This window comes from Fistularia commersonii, chromosome 19 (genome assembly GCF_037954325.1).
Source record: "Fistularia commersonii isolate RoL2024-O1a breed Wild chromosome 19, RoL_Fcom_v1.0, whole genome shotgun sequence".
NCBI lineage: Eukaryota > Metazoa > Chordata > Actinopteri > Syngnathiformes > Fistulariidae > Fistularia > Fistularia commersonii.
The window spans coordinates 11,345,511-11,363,581 of record NC_141302.1 but is presented as its reverse complement, the minus strand read 5'-3'; the positions used below and the strand labels follow the sequence as shown (position 1 = coordinate 11,363,581).

At 44.8% G+C, this 18,071-nt stretch overlaps 1 protein-coding gene across 1 annotated transcript in view; it reads right to left on the bottom strand.

Annotated features, from left to right (window-relative positions):
• Positions 1-769: 769 nt before the first annotated feature.
• The window catches only part of sema4f (sema domain, immunoglobulin domain (Ig), transmembrane domain (TM) and short cytoplasmic domain, (semaphorin) 4F), a 51,960-nt gene continuing 34,658 nt past the window's right edge, over positions 770-18,071 (bottom strand). The window contains exons 2-15 of the mRNA XM_086165238.1: positions 10,656-10,801; positions 10,391-10,450; positions 6,811-6,909; positions 5,764-5,875; positions 5,532-5,651; positions 5,280-5,434; positions 5,022-5,203; positions 4,498-4,639; positions 4,209-4,422; positions 3,996-4,105; positions 3,754-3,905; positions 3,570-3,625; positions 3,199-3,389; positions 770-2,556 (exon numbers count right to left, since the gene is read on the bottom strand). Of these exons, the coding sequence (XP_086021364.1) occupies positions 1,825-2,556; positions 3,199-3,389; positions 3,570-3,625; positions 3,754-3,905; positions 3,996-4,105; positions 4,209-4,422; positions 4,498-4,639; positions 5,022-5,203; positions 5,280-5,434; positions 5,532-5,651; positions 5,764-5,875; positions 6,811-6,909; positions 10,391-10,450; positions 10,656-10,801 (2,471 nt within the window). The 3' untranslated portion in view covers positions 770-1,824. The remainder of the gene's footprint in view (positions 2,557-3,198; positions 3,390-3,569; positions 3,626-3,753; positions 3,906-3,995; positions 4,106-4,208; positions 4,423-4,497; positions 4,640-5,021; positions 5,204-5,279; positions 5,435-5,531; positions 5,652-5,763; positions 5,876-6,810; positions 6,910-10,390; positions 10,451-10,655; positions 10,802-18,071) is intronic.

Genomic DNA, 18,071 nt, shown 5'->3' with positions numbered 1-18,071 from the left:
AAAGTGGTGAAGAAATGAAAGTAGAATAAACAGCAGTCATGGTGTCGTTAACAGTTACACCCGAAAGCTAACACACGCAAGGAATACTAAATACTCCACCCCAAATGGGTGTTTGTCTCTATATGACATGTGAATATAAGTTAACGTTGTATGTCTCTCTACGGAGTGTGAATGGCCGTCTTTATGTAACGTTTTGTGAGCGAATGGCTAAATGTCCATATATGATGTGAATGAGAGTGAATGATTGAAAGCCTCTATATTAGATGTGAATGACTTGTGAAAGTTTGATTGACCTTGCTGTGATCCATTAGTTGAATATTTATAAACGTATAACGTATTACGTCTGGCTATTACTATGTCGTATTTCATTGGAAATGGGTCAATAATTGTATTACCATGGTAGGTAGGTAGTAAAGAATGACCAAAAGTACCAGAGCCTTATCAGAAAAGGCATGGTTTGTAACAGCGGCCCAAGAGGCGAGAGGTGAGCTGTGCAAGCTCTATGTAGGAGGACCCGAGGATATTCGGCTGAGAAAAAACAGATGAGATGCTTGACGGCCGAGTTGAAGCCAGCTTTTGAACCCGAGAAGATCTCCAGGAAGCACTCGGGCGAAGAGAGAATAAAAAAAAAAATATTTTAAAGAGATGCATTATCATATTTCATTTCTATTCAATTTTTCTGTTTTCCTTCAAATTACAACCAAACAAATGTCAGCATGTCAGGGGAATGATCACTTGATGTCATGTCATGACTTCAAATCACACACACACACACACACACACACACACACACACACACACACACACACACACACACACACACACACACACACACACACACACACACACACACACACACACACACACACACACACACACACACACACACACACACACACCAGGGGGATGACCAGTTGATGTCATGTCATAACTTCAAATCACACACACAAACACAAACACACACACACACACACACACACACACACACACACACACACACACACACACACACTAAAGTAAGAAAAGGGTTTCATTTTGTGCTTTATTATAAAACAACCGGACAGAAACAATACAATTTAACGATTTTTTTTCGTAATCCACACTCACAGAACAACGTGGCGGTGAGGATTTGGTCATTCGGAAATTATTTCCACGTCACTCTGAAAGACAATCTGCCGTCCGCCTCCATCACCGAGACAATGGCAGTCCACAATTGGTTGCATCCGCCGGTATCAAGGGTCCTAAACCCAATCGTCATCTCCCTCTTTGAAAAGCAGCGTAGGCTGAGTCCAAACCCCTTCCCGGTCACTGGAGCTCACCTTCTTCTGCCCGGGACCCGTACAGTCCGGCTGGGCAGTCCACGGCTCAGCAGTCCTTTGGTGCCCTTCTACCCGCATCACACGGCGGAGATTGCATTGAAGTCGCGTTCTCTCAGGACGATACGTACTGTGATGGTTTTTCGGGCGCTGAAAAAAAACAAAGTGCACGGGAGAGGAAAACCACGGGAGATCCGGGGGGGAAAAAAAAGGACAGTATGGCTTTTTTTCCATGTCCACACACGTGGACACTTCTTTGATTCTTCACATTCAGCGCCAGATGTCGCAGTCAAGGCCTTTTTTTACTATTTACACCTGTACATGACTATGTGACACATTTTGTTATTTTCAGCTCTCGACCTGAGCAACTCGTGCTATTTCGTCCCTTTCGCTAAAGGTGCGCGGCGGCGCTCTGCCCAGAGGCTCCCACCTTTGCATTCACTCCCACAGGTGCACGGAGAAGGAAGATGCAAACGACAGCAGTGAAGTCCGTACGGGTGTTTGCTTTTCATATTGAACTTTCTTCACAGGGCGCCAGGGGCGCGGGTGATTTAAACATGGGGAAGCTGGCGAGCTCCTCCCCTAGTATTTTCATGCCGTCCATTAACCCGTCTCCCAAGCCATCGCCCACCTCGTCCCCCTCCCCCGACTCCCTCTCGCCCGACTCCGGCCTCCCCCTCTCCCTCTTCGCGGTCCTTCCGTCCAGCATGTCTGCAGCTAATATCTCAGTGGCGAACTTCAACCCACTGCCGCTCGTGTTGCAATTGGCGTATAAGGTATTCCCGTGGCCGTTGCTCGGGTTTCCGTGGTTAAGCGTGCCACTGTAACTGTTGCCGTGGTGACTGCCGTTCCCCTGGTTGCTGAGCAGGCTGGTGGTGGTGGTGTTCGTGGTCGTCGTCCCGTTTCGTTTCTCAGTCAAGCGAAATCCGTCGGACAACAGGCTGGCGCTGCTCGGGGACTGGGGTGTAGCGGAGGAGCCCAGCAAGTCCCGCCCCTTTTCAGATGACAGCGAGTTATCCGGCAAGTGGTGACCCTGGCGCCTGATGCTCCGCCGACGTGTCAAAAAGTAAAGGAGAAATACGCCAAATAGCAAACCGCAGCAGAAGAAAAGGATGTAGATGGCGAGAATCTGGCGCCCCCCAGCCGTCGCGATCGCTCCGCCCACAACGGGATCATCTCGGGTCAGCTGGTAGGCTGCTTGTCGGCAGAGGGTGGGGTTTTTGATGGCCGGCCCCGCTTCCTGTAACCGGGGTGAGATTAGGGCTCAGCATTATTTTCAACAAAGATGCTTGTTTATATTTTGTATACAGTGGAACCTCAGCCCACGAATTACCAACAAATCAGCCTGCAAACAAGCCCTCGGTGTACAAACACACAAACAAAAAACTCACTCGCCACCAAGAGGCGTTGTAGGGTAGCGGCAGTCTTGAGTAGTTCTCAGCATTGTTTGAATCGCACATCATTTGACACTTTTTTTGTGCTTTTTGCGTTAAATTAGCCATCATTATGGCCCTAAGACAGGGAAAAGTTCTAATGCTTGCGGTGTTAAGAAGCTTAGGCGTATTACAGTCGATCTCAAGGGGGAAATAATAGCTGAACTTAAGAGCGGTGTTCGGGTTACTGATCTCGCCAAGCACTGCAACGTCGCAAAGTCAACCATCTGTACTATCCTAGAGGACAAAGATGCGCAAAATTGGGTGAAGGTATAACTATGTTAAACTTTTAATGAAAAAATTGGGGGCTGAAGAACAGATCAATGAGATTCATATTAATTTCATGGGAAAAATACATTGAGTTTGAGTCAAATGAACAAATTATATTCAAAAGCTGAGGTGCCATTGTGGATTTTTTTTTTTTTTTTCTTTAATTATCATTTATATACCTGGCACGTGCAGATGTATGTCCCCAGACTTTGCTCTGTGACAGTCACCTCCAGGTCCGAGTGGTGCTGCCGGGTGAGTCTGTGAGGCGGGTGCTCCCAGGTGCAGGGCCTGGGAGACAGCTGGACGCATGGCAACAAGAGGCGCAGTCCGATTGAAACGTGCAGCTCCCTGATGGACGGGGAGCAACGCCCTGGAGATGCAAAGGAGATGGTGGGGGGAGGGTTACACAGCTCGAAGCTAACAAAAAATGTAGCATTTAGCAATAAATATAGTGCAGCGATGCAGTGACAAAACAAATGCTTCCTAATGCAAACTGGACCAACATTTGCCATGATTCCACATGAAATCAAACACATCCACATTAATTTACCTTCCTCCATGTCACATTTTCTCAAGGCGGCATCCACTACATCACCTGGGCCCGGCCTGAAACACAAATGCAATTGTTTTCAGTATTGTCTTCTGCTCTTCAATGTTGTTTGACGCTCTACTTAAATAAGCTAGAATTGCCCAGGATGGTGGACGGTTCCAAAATTGCACAGAGACACACTCACTCTGCCGGTGTGGACGTGCACGCTTCGTCCTCCAGGCTCCATACGCAGCCGAGCCCTCGGACTCTGGCGCACTCCTTACAGCTGGAGTACAGAGCGCAGCCTTCGGCCCGGACTCGAGCCAGAGACGTGGGGCTACCCACCAGAGCCCAGCCCTGGAAACACGGTAAAACTCCCATTTAATGGAAAATACGGAAGACAATAATTCAGTTTGGGCATGGAACATTTTGCTTTTCGATATTTACTTGGTGCAGGAGTATATTGTTGACAGGCTCCTGCGACGGGAACAGCGGGATCTCGTGAAGCAAGGTGGCGTTCGGACCCACTACCGCCACCCGATGGAGGTCCCCGCGATCTGCAGCGCACAGCAAACGGCAAATCTCAAATTTAAATTCTTCCACATAAAAACGAAAGTTACCGGAATGTGAATTCTTGACATGCGCGTTTTAATACGGCACCTGTTCCCAGATGTAGCACCGCCCCCCTTCTCTCCTTCCCGCCGGCCATCTGCGTGACCGCCAGCTTGGTGTATCTAATCCCTTTGCGAACCAGCAAGGGCGCCGCGGTAACACTGTTCTCCATCAGAGGGTGGTCCCTGACGTACGTCAGCACCTTGTCGGGGAGTTTCAGGGACGACTCGAAGCCCTTGTCCCTGAGCTCAGTGTTCAAACACTGTGTCATGGAAGAGAGGTGAACCATGAAAATGGAGAAGAGCATTTAAAGAGGCATTTAAAGCGGTAAACACACCTGGCCGGGCCGCGGCGTGGGGACGGGTTCGGGGTTGATCCAGATGTCGCACGTCTTCTTCAGTTCCTTGAAGGGACCGTTCATCACCTTGTTGATATCGGACAGGCTGAACACACACACCGCGGACAGTTCTTCGCGCTCCCTACACAGAAAAAAAAAAAAAAAAAGAGTCGGGGCAAAAGGCGTTAGTGATCTGACATACGTTTTGCGGTTTGTTGTACCTTCAAGAAACAGGTAAAAACATTTCTCTTTCAGGACTTTTTACTGCGCTGACGCCCTAGATCAGGTTGGCAGCAAGTTAGGCTATGCAGTGTGCGTGTGTGTGTGTGTGTGTGCGTTTGTGTGTCTCTGTCCAAAAAAAAAAAACCCTCACTAACCCAAGCTTACTGTATTTCCTGTGCATCATGTATTTGCAAATGTATTTGCAGTCCCTATGTCCTCTATTGCAAGTTAGAGGATAAAAGCATCTGCCAAATGTAATGTAATAATAATAATTGTTGCCATGACGATGTGCACAGGCTCACCACTGGGAGGTGAATAACCCGTAGAAGTGCGTGCTGTTGGGTTCCCCGGGCGTGTGCTGCACAGTGAACACGTCAGTGAGGATGTTGTAGCGCTGACCGCTGGGTCTGTCCTCACACACCAGCTGCGCCTTGAGGAACGTGGTCCAGCGCTGCTGCAGAGTCTTCATCCCCCCGACATCAGACTGAGAGAGAAAAAAGTCCCTCAGGTAAAACTATAAATCGGTGAGCAAGGCAATCACTGTGGCGGAGATGCCGCACCCTGCAGACGCGCGCCACCCTGGGGACTTTGACCCTGGTGTAGAGGTCATACTCCTTCGCCACCTCGGTGAAAAAGAAGTAGATCTTGTCGTCTTCTCCGGTCGGATTGCTGCCGGCGGACTCGTCTATGAAGGCGGAACTCACGAACTCTGGGTCTGGTGTGGGGAAACGTGAACACGAGTTACACTTTTAAACATTAATTGTGCCGCGTTCCAGCGCATTTGCGTCACATGCAAGGATGCGCCACCTCACCGCTGAGCCAGTTGATGGATCGTTCGGTTCGGATTTTCGCCTGCTCCGGACCTGTCGCCCGGGAGATGTCGAAGAGCGTGCCCAGGAAGTTGCTGGTAGCGGCCGTGTACAAAATGCCCCCTACGCATGCACAGGTACATAAATGCAGAATACAAAGAGATTTAGACAATATTTAGACAATAGTCTAATCATCACAATAAAATAGAATAGAATGAATAAACAGGAATCCCACCTGCCATGACAGCCGTGTAATGCTGACTTGGCTCGAAGGGACATTTCCCCTTCCCCGTCTCCATCTTGACACCCCCTCCCTCGGCTTGCTCCAGCGTGAAGGAGGTAAGATCCTTTGTGAGAGAGATGGGGGTTGGTCAGAATCGCTGGAATATTACAAACGGGCAAAAATGGTAACTACGGAGATGATTTGTTTATTTTCTGCATCACATCCCTCTTTGTCTCTGTCAGCCAATAATAGCAATAACTGAAGGCTGCCTAACTTTGAATGTAACAGACTGAAATATATATAATTATGTATATAATCATAATTATGTATATCATGTAATACCCTACCCTATCATGCACAGTGTTTCCAATCCTTTTTTTGAGCCACAGTACATATTTTACATTGGAAAAATCACACGACACACCACCAAATAAACACGTTAAAAACGTTTTTAACAAAATGGAATGCACCTGTAGTCTCAATTTACTTACGCAGTGTGAAATATGGCCCTGTTTGATTGAGCGCAAAGCTGATATTCTTGCAGGAACTGAGGAAATCTAACTCAATCTAAATTTCATTGTATTGTCTTAAGCTCACCTTTTTTACTTTCTTCTGACCACTACTCATACTTGGGCCTTCATCTGGGTCTGAATGTTCTTCAGGACCAGAGGGTCCTGATTGAGTACTTAAAATATTGAAATAAAATATTTAAAATATTATTATTTAAAATATTTGAGGCTTCAAACCTCACTTATTACTCCGCTGTCCCAGCAGAAATAGGTAGATACACAGGTTCATTCACTACCTGTTGCCATCTAGTGGAAGAGCATTTAATTGTTCTGCCTGTCACTGCATGCTGACCGCATAGATAAATGTATGAAGACACATTAACTGTGTTGAATAAATACATTTTGGACCAACCAGGTGAAGGGGGTATTTTTTCCACGGTGCACCTGGTGGTTTCTCACGGCCCAATAATGTGCAGAGTGGTTAGGAAACACTGAATTAGTAGATGTTAGTGCAGCTTTTCCCTCCTAACACCTGAGAAGCCAAACACACCAGGAAGGCGCACTGGGGGTCGAAGGCGTAGGTGCCGCACACGTAGACGCGCCCGTCACCCAGAAACTCCAGCAAACGGATGTAGTTGTTGCAGTCCACCTGCAGGGGGGGGGAGACAACCAGAAATGAGAGCAAGACGAGCAAAGAGGTTCGATGAATGAAGGCCAAACCTGTGTTATTGCTGGTTAACTAGTCAGACTTTAAATGCTCGGGCACGGCTATCGGCTGCACGGCAATTCAAGTGGATCCTTCAAAACAAGGTCTTGTAACTGAGCGTGAATGTGCTCCGAAGAGATTTTTAAAAACCAATTGAGAATCAATAAGTAATCAGTGCAAAATAACTATTTATGTATTAATCGCCAAAGGATCTAATTTCAGAATCAATATCACGGCTAAGGGATCCACAGCGTGTGAGTTTGATTGGAAACCAGAGATTCCCAGTGGTGGGCACCCACACTCCACACATGCGCACACACACACACACTCCGCACACACACACCACACACGGGCACAACATGGCACCCCTGTTTTCATGTATAAATGAGACAGAAAAACGAGTTTCAGTTGCTCCATGAAATCATTTTCTCAGAGAGTAGAACTTTCTCTTTATGCCTTTTAAAAAAATGAAATCCCATCCATTTAATTCACAACTGTGATGGGGGGGGGGGAAACGTCCCGGTTACCACGGCAGCACTGCGCAGGCAATTCCATCAATTATCCGTGTCCTGAGAGTGTGTGTGTGTGTCTTTGTGCACACTCAGCACTGCACCCTCATGTTACCCTGGATGAGATACAGGCCTGAGTCACCTTTCACCCCCCGCCCTCTCTGAGACCTGATCCTCTCTGATTGCCAGATCATGTAAGGTTCACCACCGCCTCCACAACCCCACCCCAACACTAACCCTCCCCACAAACCCCTCGGTACTGGAGACGGACGGAGAGCCAGAGAGAGAGAGAGAGAAGGAGAGAGAGCGAGTGAGAGCTCAGGCTGGTAACAATAGGATCATTTGGGGATTAGTTATTCCACAGTCTAAATTATCCTCATTCATACTTATGAGCTTCAATAACAATATGGCACGGGGTGAATCCAATTTTATTCTTCTATTCTATTCTATTAAAAAAACATTTTTCCAAGCGATTTGAGGTGTTGAGCCACTGCTATACTTCGGCTAGTGGATGCGGCTCGGTTTTTGGGTGTCCCTTCAAATCATGTTCCTCCGATCTGCACGCCGAAGTGTCCTTGGGCAAGATGTCAACGCCCTCCGCGATCGGTGAAGAAAATTTAGCATAACAACAGGGAACACTGGATCATATAGCAGAAAAAAGATAGCCCTGGGAGCTGTACCTACATCATTATTATGTCAATAATAATACCAATCTAAATTGATTTCTGTTTTCTTGAGCATCAGGCTTCATTAAAGTAGTGTTTCCCATCAGTTCCTTTTTTCAATAAATCAAGGATGCTTTTTTTCTTTCATAAACCAGGGGAATTGGTGTTAGTTTCATCTCAAAAGGTCCAGTATTCTCATTAAATAAGTTTAAATAAAGTTCAAGATGACTTTCTTAAAATTTGTGTGAAATCCCCTTCAACTTTACTATATAAATAGCGATTAAAATATTGATTTAGATAAAAAGAGAAATCGGCAATGTTTCATTTTTATTTTAACGTCTAAATAATATATTGAATTCAAATCCTCCACTTGCCGGGGAGACTGACATGTTATTTTCCAGACCTGAACAAATATCGTGAAAAATATTGACGGCAAAAAGGGGGTTCAGGACATCTTTGAAATATTTCCTAAATTCTCTCCCCGTGGACCATGGGGGTTTATATTGTCAGATGATTGTGTTCCTGAGATGGTTTTGGCAGGTTGTAAACACCAGTGAAATTGAGTTGTTAATTCATTATAACATCACTGTGTTTTAACACCATCGTGCTCGCAGTTGGGCAACTTGCCTCCGTCTGTCCCGCCCCTTTCCTAATCAGCTTCTCTACATCCCATCTTCCTCGCTGCAGGAGTCCCACAGCGCTGCCCCACCGCCCCCCAACCCTGTCAATCATTCTGTTTCCTGTTTTCCTTCCTATTTCCTAATCAACGTCCTTCCTGCAAAAATAAATGAATTTAAAAATCTCTGGGCTCTAATCCATCCTCCACCTCTCTGTCAGTCTTTGGCGATCGTATAAAATGGGTCAGAACTAATTGCACCTCCCCTGCATTAAAATCACTGACCTTCTATTGGCTCCTTCCATTTGACCTAATTTCTCAAAGATACGTTTCTCAAGCACTTCCAACTGTTAGCGGGAGTGTTTTCTACATTTGACTATTTTTTTTTTTTTTCGTTTTGGGATGGAAAACTGTCAAAACAAAGGAGGGGGGAGCGAGGTGCATAACTTGACAAGCCATGTCTTTGAGTTAGTTTAACGGGTTTTCTGGACTCGGTGTCAAAGCAGCAGGAAGAATACAGCTTGGGAGGACAGTACGCTCTACTTCATCGCTTTCCATAGACATCCACGCCGTTTCTACACACACACATCAACACAAAGATGCACACACACACACACTTGGCGGAATTCCCAGAACTTCCCATCTGATTCCGAACAGCACGGGGGTTGTGACCCACACACACACACACACACACACACACACACACACACACACACACACACACACACACACAGACGCACACAGGCACAACGCAGCACCGCCACAGGAAGGCCCGTATTTCATGTGTTTTCGGGGCAACTAAAAATCAAATATGGCTATATGCCCTGGAGTTTTAGAAGCATCTCCTCACCAAACTTTAAGAGACTATTTCCAAATATAAATTATCTAAAAAAGTTTACATCTACATTTCCCAGCACACAGTATTTCTGAATTTGTCAGAATGTGGGCTGTGACGTCGACACCTGTCCCGCGCAGGCAGTGTAACTGCAGTTACAGTGCAACAAGTGTGTAACAATGTACGGCACTTTCATGCCTTTTTGTTTCAAAACCACTATACACTTTACTGTGTTCATCTATTCACACACGAACTGGCACTGGGGCTGTGCAAGGCCCTAACTAGGCCATCGGGAGCAACTGGAGGGTTCGGCGTCTGGCTCTACTTCATGGCTTTCCATAGACATCCATGCCGTTACTTGGCCAGCGCCCAAGGACACTGCAGACACGAGGAGCCGAGGAATCCAACCCCTAACGCAGGGGTATGAAATTCATTGGACCATTAAACGTGCAATATTTTTCTATTTTGTGTTCCTGCTGTAGAGACAATTCAGATTTTACAAAAACTGTAGTTCATGATTTTATTTAATTTTTTTTCATATCGCAATTGACTATATGAATTTATGAATTTATCCATTTATCAAGCGGGCTGGATTGAACCCCCGACGGGCAAATTCTGGCCCACTGCCTTTACATTTGACATCCTTGCACAAACTTTCAATAGGAGGGACACCTGCCACTAGAGCTACTGCGAATAAATGTGAAACACATACGAGTGTTGGCTTGAAAGCCATATAATAGAGGAAGGTGTATAGAAGTCACCCACACACACGCACACACACACACACACCCACACTGACCTCTGTCTTTCCCTTTGCCACACAGGACTTCCTCTTGTCTTCTGGCACATCCCAGACAATCTGTCATGGGAAAAGAATAAAGATAATTATAATTTTCATCTCAATAAAAAAAGCACCAGCACCATGACGTACCCGAATCCCATTTTATTTTCCCTAGCTGTTCTGTGTAAACATTTCACATGACCGATAAGGACATTTGAAATGAGTCACCGGGTTACAAAACCCTTACGTGTTTTTAATCCGTCGCCTAAGAGGACAGTAATACCTTGCGTGGCGGCTGGTTCAGCCTGCTGGTGTCCACCGCCAGGATGGCGTCCTTCCCGCCAAGGAAGAGGACGCCCGAGGTCCGATCCAGGAGGAAGGTGCTGAAGTTGGAGACGCCGCTCAGCATCTCCTGACCCAGAATAATGTCTGTGAAGAAAATAAGAGACTCTCAATGATGACCTTAAACATCCATCCATCGTATGCCGATCCGCTCAGGGTCGCGGGGGGGAGCTGGAGCCTGTACCAGCTGTTCCGAGCAATTTTCCCAACTTTTTCCAATTAACCTGCTGCATATTTTTGGACTTTGGGAGGAAGCCGGAGAACGCGCAGGAAACCCACGCAGACATGGGGAGATCATGCAAACTCCACACAGAAAGGTCCCCTTGTTGGAATCAAACCAGGCACCTTCGTGGACACACACACACACACACACACACACAAACACACATTCATTCATCCTCACAGTTCCACATTGGAAATGTAACAATCCGTGTAAGTCGTTAAGAGGGCTTCCAGATGAGAGATGGAGGGATGAGAGAAGAAGGGGCAGAAATGAGCGACCCCTGTTTTACCCCGACTGCAATCTCATGCAAACAGATTACATTCTTTAATCCCACGCCCCACAGAACTTCAGAGTAGACCCCCCCCCTCCGACACACACGCACACAAACACGCACACCCGACTCTTTGCAATCATGAATAAACACATAAAATCAAATCCCTCTGTTGCGTACTTTTGGATTTCTCCATTCTGAATACTGTTTCTTGCGAATACCCTGCCAGGAGAGATTCAATAACACTAAATTATGTATAATCATAATGTATAATTAACAATGTAGCGCATCCTTACATAATACATGATGTGTAATTTCCCCTCAATATTTGTGTACTTAATCCCAAAACTATCAGCACCCAAGTTATACTCTGTCTCCTGCATTGGTCCACTGTCATCCCCCAGAGAACAAAGGTGGGTTTATATATGTGTGTGTGTGTGTGTGTGTGTGCGCGCATGTTGATATCCCAGCTGCAAGGAGGAAAAAGCACAGCTGTTGGCCTAAAAGTCTCTGGAGTGGCAAAGAGGAAGTGAGCCTTTGTGTTTTTGTTTTGGCGATACATGTGCTTGTATACGAAGTTGGGTTTGGTATCTGAGATGCAACTCACCTTACCTTAAACAAACGCACACGCACACGCACACGCACACGCACGCACACACACACACACACAAACACACACCAGGGACCCGTACGAAGATGGGATCTGCTTGAGCCATATACTGACTCATCAGGACGAAGATTAAAAAAAGAGATTAAAGACTAAATCCAATGAATTTAATCCAACAAAGAACACACCGATGGCTATGCATCAACATCATCATGTTTACGCAGACAAACGGATAATGACACACGATTAATGTCACTTAGGACACGTGCACACCTTTCAGTTTGTGCAGAAACAATGAAAGTGTATTGTCTGGAATTTTAATTTCATGAAAATAATACCAGGATGTAGGAAACGTCATGCAGCTTCACTGGAAGGACTAATATACATATATATATATATATATATATATATGTAAAATATCAATAATTATAAATGTAAAAAATCTAATGGGTATTTTCTGAGTATTAATTTGTTATTACTTATTTTAAGTCACACTGTTGCTTGATTTTAGCTTAATGTCATACTCCCTTCAATTTTTTTTCAGCTGAATTATATATATATATAGATATATATCTATATATCTAAATATAGATATGTATATATATATTCCCATCCATTTCTTCAGGACATTTAGTTCATGTTTATGTCATTTATTTTTAAGGCTCATATCGTACTATTACTGTCTGTTCATGTAAGATATCAGAAAAGGCAGAATAAAAAAAAGAAGGAAAAAAGTATTCACCATCATCTTTACTGCTTAACAACCATTCACCCTCCCATCCACATGCCATATAGAGACATGCAACCAATTTAGCATCATTCACATGTTTCCAACGAGCCTAATGTGTGTTTTTGGACAGTGGGAGGAAACACAGAGAGGCCCCCATACAGGAATTGAACCAGGAACCTACTCATTGTGAGGCGGACGTGCAAACCACTGGGGGGGGCACCGCATGACATAATATCACAATTAAAATACATCCATGCATTGCAGACTCCATATTGAGCACAATAGTCAATGTAACCCATGAGCTTTGTGATGAAATTGTAATAAAAGGGAATCCCGACATCATTCTAAGGAAAAAAAAAACAACAAAAAACAGCAATTGTGATGTTCTTTGAGATGAAAACCGATCCCAGGCCAGCGATATCTGCCTGCAACCGAATCAGACGTCCCCCCCCCCCCCCAGTCGGCCTGTGTCTGCTTCCCGTAACATCTCGCATGAATGTCATTTCTCATTCACTAAGAAGCCATCTGTTCTGGTAAAAGCCCCCTGGCAGTTAAATAGCAATCACCGCAGTGATTTGCTCGCAGAAGGCCTCCGCTTCCTGAAAATCAGCCAATGCGGTCTGTTCAAGCAGATGTATGTGACAGACATGCACGGCTGTTTTGCAAACACAATTATTTTTGCGCCGATTTCTGTTGCTACTGGTGTCTAATGATTAAAAAGAAAAATGAAAAAGTTTCTCTCGTTTTATCCCTCGAGTGATCCAAGTAACGGTATTCTTCCTCAATCTGTCAAGGAAACAATAGTACATTCGAGACAGTTCTCTTTTAATAATTTTGCTTCTTTTGTCACTTCATGTCACCCCTCTTTTCACCCCCGGCCCTCGGCAGACCCACGTGCTTGGGCACGGCGCGGCAGACGTGAGTGTTAGTGACACGGACCGAAGGCAAAGTCTGCAGGGACGTCCTTGTAAATGGGCTCTCGCCCGGGGCCCGCAGGCGGGACGACGTGCCTGCGACCACCTACCGTGCGGCGACCATTCCTAGAGCTACGCCATCTGTCCCTGTACGGGCACAGACGTCACCTACACACACACACAAACCACCGTGACAGTATCTCAACTGTCATGGCGGCTCAATAGTATCTTCTTGGGTAAATCGGTGTTGACATATGTCAAGGGGGAAGTAAAGATGCTCGCTGGGTCGCCGTGACAATAATGCTCTGCGATATCACCAAGTGTGGTGGATCGCGATGTTTCTGCGGTAAGGAAAAGATGAATTCTTAGAATCCAGTTGTATACAATGACGTGACTAGATAATATATTACCAGAATGAGCTTGTGCGATCACTCACTGCTGTATCCATGGCACAGTATCTGTGTGTGTGTGTGTGTGTGTGTGTGTGTGTGTGTGTGTGTGTGCATGGTAAAGCAGCAATAAACCAATCAGAAGGTCAGCTGCCATGCCCTTGAAGAGGCCATACAGGTTTGTCCTAAATGTAACAAGGGAGAAAAAGGTAAGCTGGTAAAAATCGGCCGAGGCTATTACCTGGTCAGACTCGCAAGTGCATATTGTCCAATATGAAAAACACTAGAACGTCAGCTTCGGAACACACAAGCATCACAAACAAGTCGGTCCACGAACACAGTTTTTGATCAAATTTTGAATCGAGCTGGGAACAAGACTCACAGGCTTTTCCGTGTTGAGCAGTCGTGCATGGTACTCTGCAGTGTTTACATTGTTCATTGTTGTGTCTTCCTTTTATAATGCTTTTTTGTGCTTGTTTTCAGTCAGTTAGCCCTCATTATGGCTCCCAAAAAGGCTAAAAGAGAAGGCTTTATTTTTGTATGCTGATTTAGCAAATGAAACACCCAGTAAAATCTGTGGCATGAGGAGAAAGAACTACAGAAACATAGCAATAATTAAGGTTATCTTTAATTCCTCTCTGTATTTTTTGCCACATCTCCCAGTGTGTCCAAATGTTGTGGAGCAAAACACAGAACCGCTAACTGCTCCCCTGGCGCTGATGGGCGGCACTGCTCATGGTTCGTCCATGATGGGTTAATGGCAGAGACCGAATAAAGGATGATTAACAAAGTTTCAAAGGAGTGGTAAAACTTGTTTTTTGGGGCTGGATAACAAATCAATGGGATTTACATTGATTTCATTGGGAAACAGTGATTCAGTTCTCGAACATTTGGTTTGCAAACGGAGTCAAAGAACTAATTATTCGTTACTAATTATTCGTAAGGCGAGGTTCTACTATACCCGAAACACTGACCACATCTACATCGCAGGAAGTTTCTTTGCAGTGCGTGGTTTCTACAATGTTCCCAGGGAACCTGCTACTTCACAAAAAAGAGGAAATAAACAACACTTTTGTCAGGCCAATTGTGAGCTGCGTGCAGAAGCTGTGAACACGTGTCAGCATTTTCAATAGCAAGAATCTCAGATCACTCTTTCTCTGCTTTTAGCAATTTTCACTTTGGGATCTTTAGCAAACAGATGGGCCAGCACTGTGTGCGTGTGTGTGTGTGTGTTTACGAAGCAACTGCAACCTGATGCATCCAGCAATAACCCAAAAAAGATGAAGGCTATAAACAATAAATAATCCACTGCAAAATCTGATTTTGCATGAGCTACAATCCGAGTTGGAATTCTCTGTGGGTCTGCATCCGTGAGATTCTGGCATTACAACAGACATTTGACGTACTTTTAATACCAGAATATTGATTAGTGCAGCTTTACTGATGCGTGTTCGGGTGTTATAAAATTCTGAAAAATCATGCATTCCCCCCCCACTGACATCTCCCCCCTTTGCCTCCACAGATTAAAAATAAAGGCGGAGGAGAGGCTGGATTTGCCTGGAAAATGCATATTAAAATTGATCCGGACGATGCGACTGAGAGGATGCAGACTTGAAAAAAAAAAGGGGGGGGGGGATCACACCCCATAATCTTAAAATGGACTGGTGTGAGTGTGAGTATAAATGAATAAGGAGTCCTAAAATACTGAATCCTCTCCACTTCCATGAATCATTCATTCATTATACATTAAACATGACTGAGGGGCTGTTGGGGAAGAGACCAGCGGAGTGTGTGTGTGTGTGTGTGTGTGTGTGTGTGTGTGTTTACACACCAGCATTCCTTGGGGGTGGGGGGTATAAATCACAGTCGCATTGCGAGGGTCAAAAACCAAGTAACCATGAAAATAAACTGATTTTGGGGTGAAAATGTGTAAAATGTAAAAGAAGATTATGCTTAGAGGATTCATGTAAGTGAAGGGGATTGTCCTCAGAATAGATAGAAGCCTGGTTGTGTGTGTGTGTGTGTGTGTGTGTGTGTGTGTGTGTGTGTGTAAGGGGTCCATTAAGGGTTTAATAAACTGGCTTTGGCCCAGGGGAATCAACCCTGGTGTCTGTCTGCAGGGCATTGTGGGATGGAACCAACCAGGAAGTGCTAAATTATACACCTCTCTCCTGTATCTGTCAATCAAAAACCATCGGGATGGAGAGAAGAGATGCCGAGCTGCACTCGCATAGTCCTGCCCCCATGGTCTCTTAAACACACACACACACACACACACACACACGCACACACACACACAAGCACGCACTCTGACCACTGTGGTCAAACAGGACACAGCTGCATGATCCACCCCAACACACACACACACGCACACAGAAACACTAATTTATTGTGATTTTATGACATTCTTCAGCTGCTGCTTCCTTAGAGGTTTTTGTGGTCGGTTCAAAAAAATTTGCGAGTGAATCCATTCGTCGGTGACATGCGCCACACACATACAATTATACAGAGTTATGATTTGAAGGAGGTTCATGTAAATACGATTTTAAAGGTTGAGTATTTAGCATTTACTACAGGGTAATAACATTCCCCGCGATGGGGATGTGTTCATGGTCCCCGGTTTTGGCAACAGACTCAATATATGTAATGAAATCAAATAGACTGCACTCACAAACCATGAACAGTAGCTTTGTTTGAACAAACTCTTAAGCTTAGTGGCGCCTGCTTCCAGGCCTGTAAACACTCCGTGTGTGTATATAATGTTTGGTTATCCATTTCTTATTTTTTCTGTTTGGCTCATTGTCTTCCCCTTGATTGATGACAGAGGTCAGCCATTCAGACGTATCCTGTAGCAAGAGCTGCATCTTGAAGAAGGGGAGGATTCCGACAAAGAATGCTGATTGAAACAGCGTAAAACAGCGTCGTGGTTAGCGTTTCCACCTCACAGTGAAAAGCTGTCTGATTTCCGATGAGGGGGTGGGGCTGCGTGTATTGAGTTTCCGTGGTCTACCCTGTGTCTGCATGGGTTTCATCCGGTTTCCTCCCACAGTTTAAAAACATGCAGGAGGTTCATTAAAGACCCTACAGTGCCCATATGTGTGAATGAGCAAGTGAAGGTTTCTTTGTCTATATATTGTGTGAACAAGAGGGTGAATGGGTGTATGCGTTCACAGGTAATCCTGGCTGGAAGGACTGATAGGCCGAAATATGCTTAAATGTTTGTCTCATACTAGAACAGGGTTGGGCAAACTTTTTGGCTCAAGGGCCGCATTGACTTTTAATATTTGACAGATGGTCCGGGTCAGCACAAGATATGCATTTGATAACGCAAGATAACGAATTTGTTAATAGTACATATCAGATTCGTCTGACATTTGCTTTGAAAATAAAGCCAGCTTTGTTTTGAAGGCTCTGACGTTTGCTTGCATTTCATGCACAAACCGGTTTTTCCCTTGCAGCTTCACGTCCAGCTTATTCATGTGTGTCAGTATGTCCACAGTAAAGGCTAAATTACAAAGCAAATCTGTGTGATTCAGCTTGGGAAAATTCTCAAGTAGCTCCAAAACTGAAATAATCTCCTGTTTATCACCTGCTCCCACATTTATTGAAACAGCGTCCAATCCAATCATTCATATCAAGTATGAATTCTGTAACAATCTTTGGCGGGCCGGATTAAAAAGACCAACGGGCCGCATGTGGCCCGTGGGCTGTAGCTTGCCTACCCCTGTACTAGAATGTGTTGTTAAAAAAAAAAAGCACAAAGAATTGTAATTTAAAAAAGAAAAAAAAAATCACAATTTATAACATACTTTAATGCAGGGGGGCCGCCATTGTTTTGCAAGTGCAATGCATGCTGGGTTGATGATATATTGATGATATATTGATGATATATATGTATACTTTGTGATGTCACTTCCCAGGGAGTATTGCGACGTAAACAGCAACGGCTACTGGCCTACAAAAAAAAGTTTTTTTTTAACAATTTTATACAAACTAAGATATGCTGAGGGACTTATTATTGTTTTGATGTAGCTGGTACAAATCAAATAGGAGAATAACATCTTGGTTTCTGAGGATCCCTTTAAATGACCTGTAAACAGGGAAGTGAATGATTAAATATATGATGTGTAAAAAACAGTGAACGATACTATGCCTGTACAACCTGTGAATGAAAGAGTGAATGTCGTAGGTCTCTATATGAGGCCAATGTTATTGCATTATCC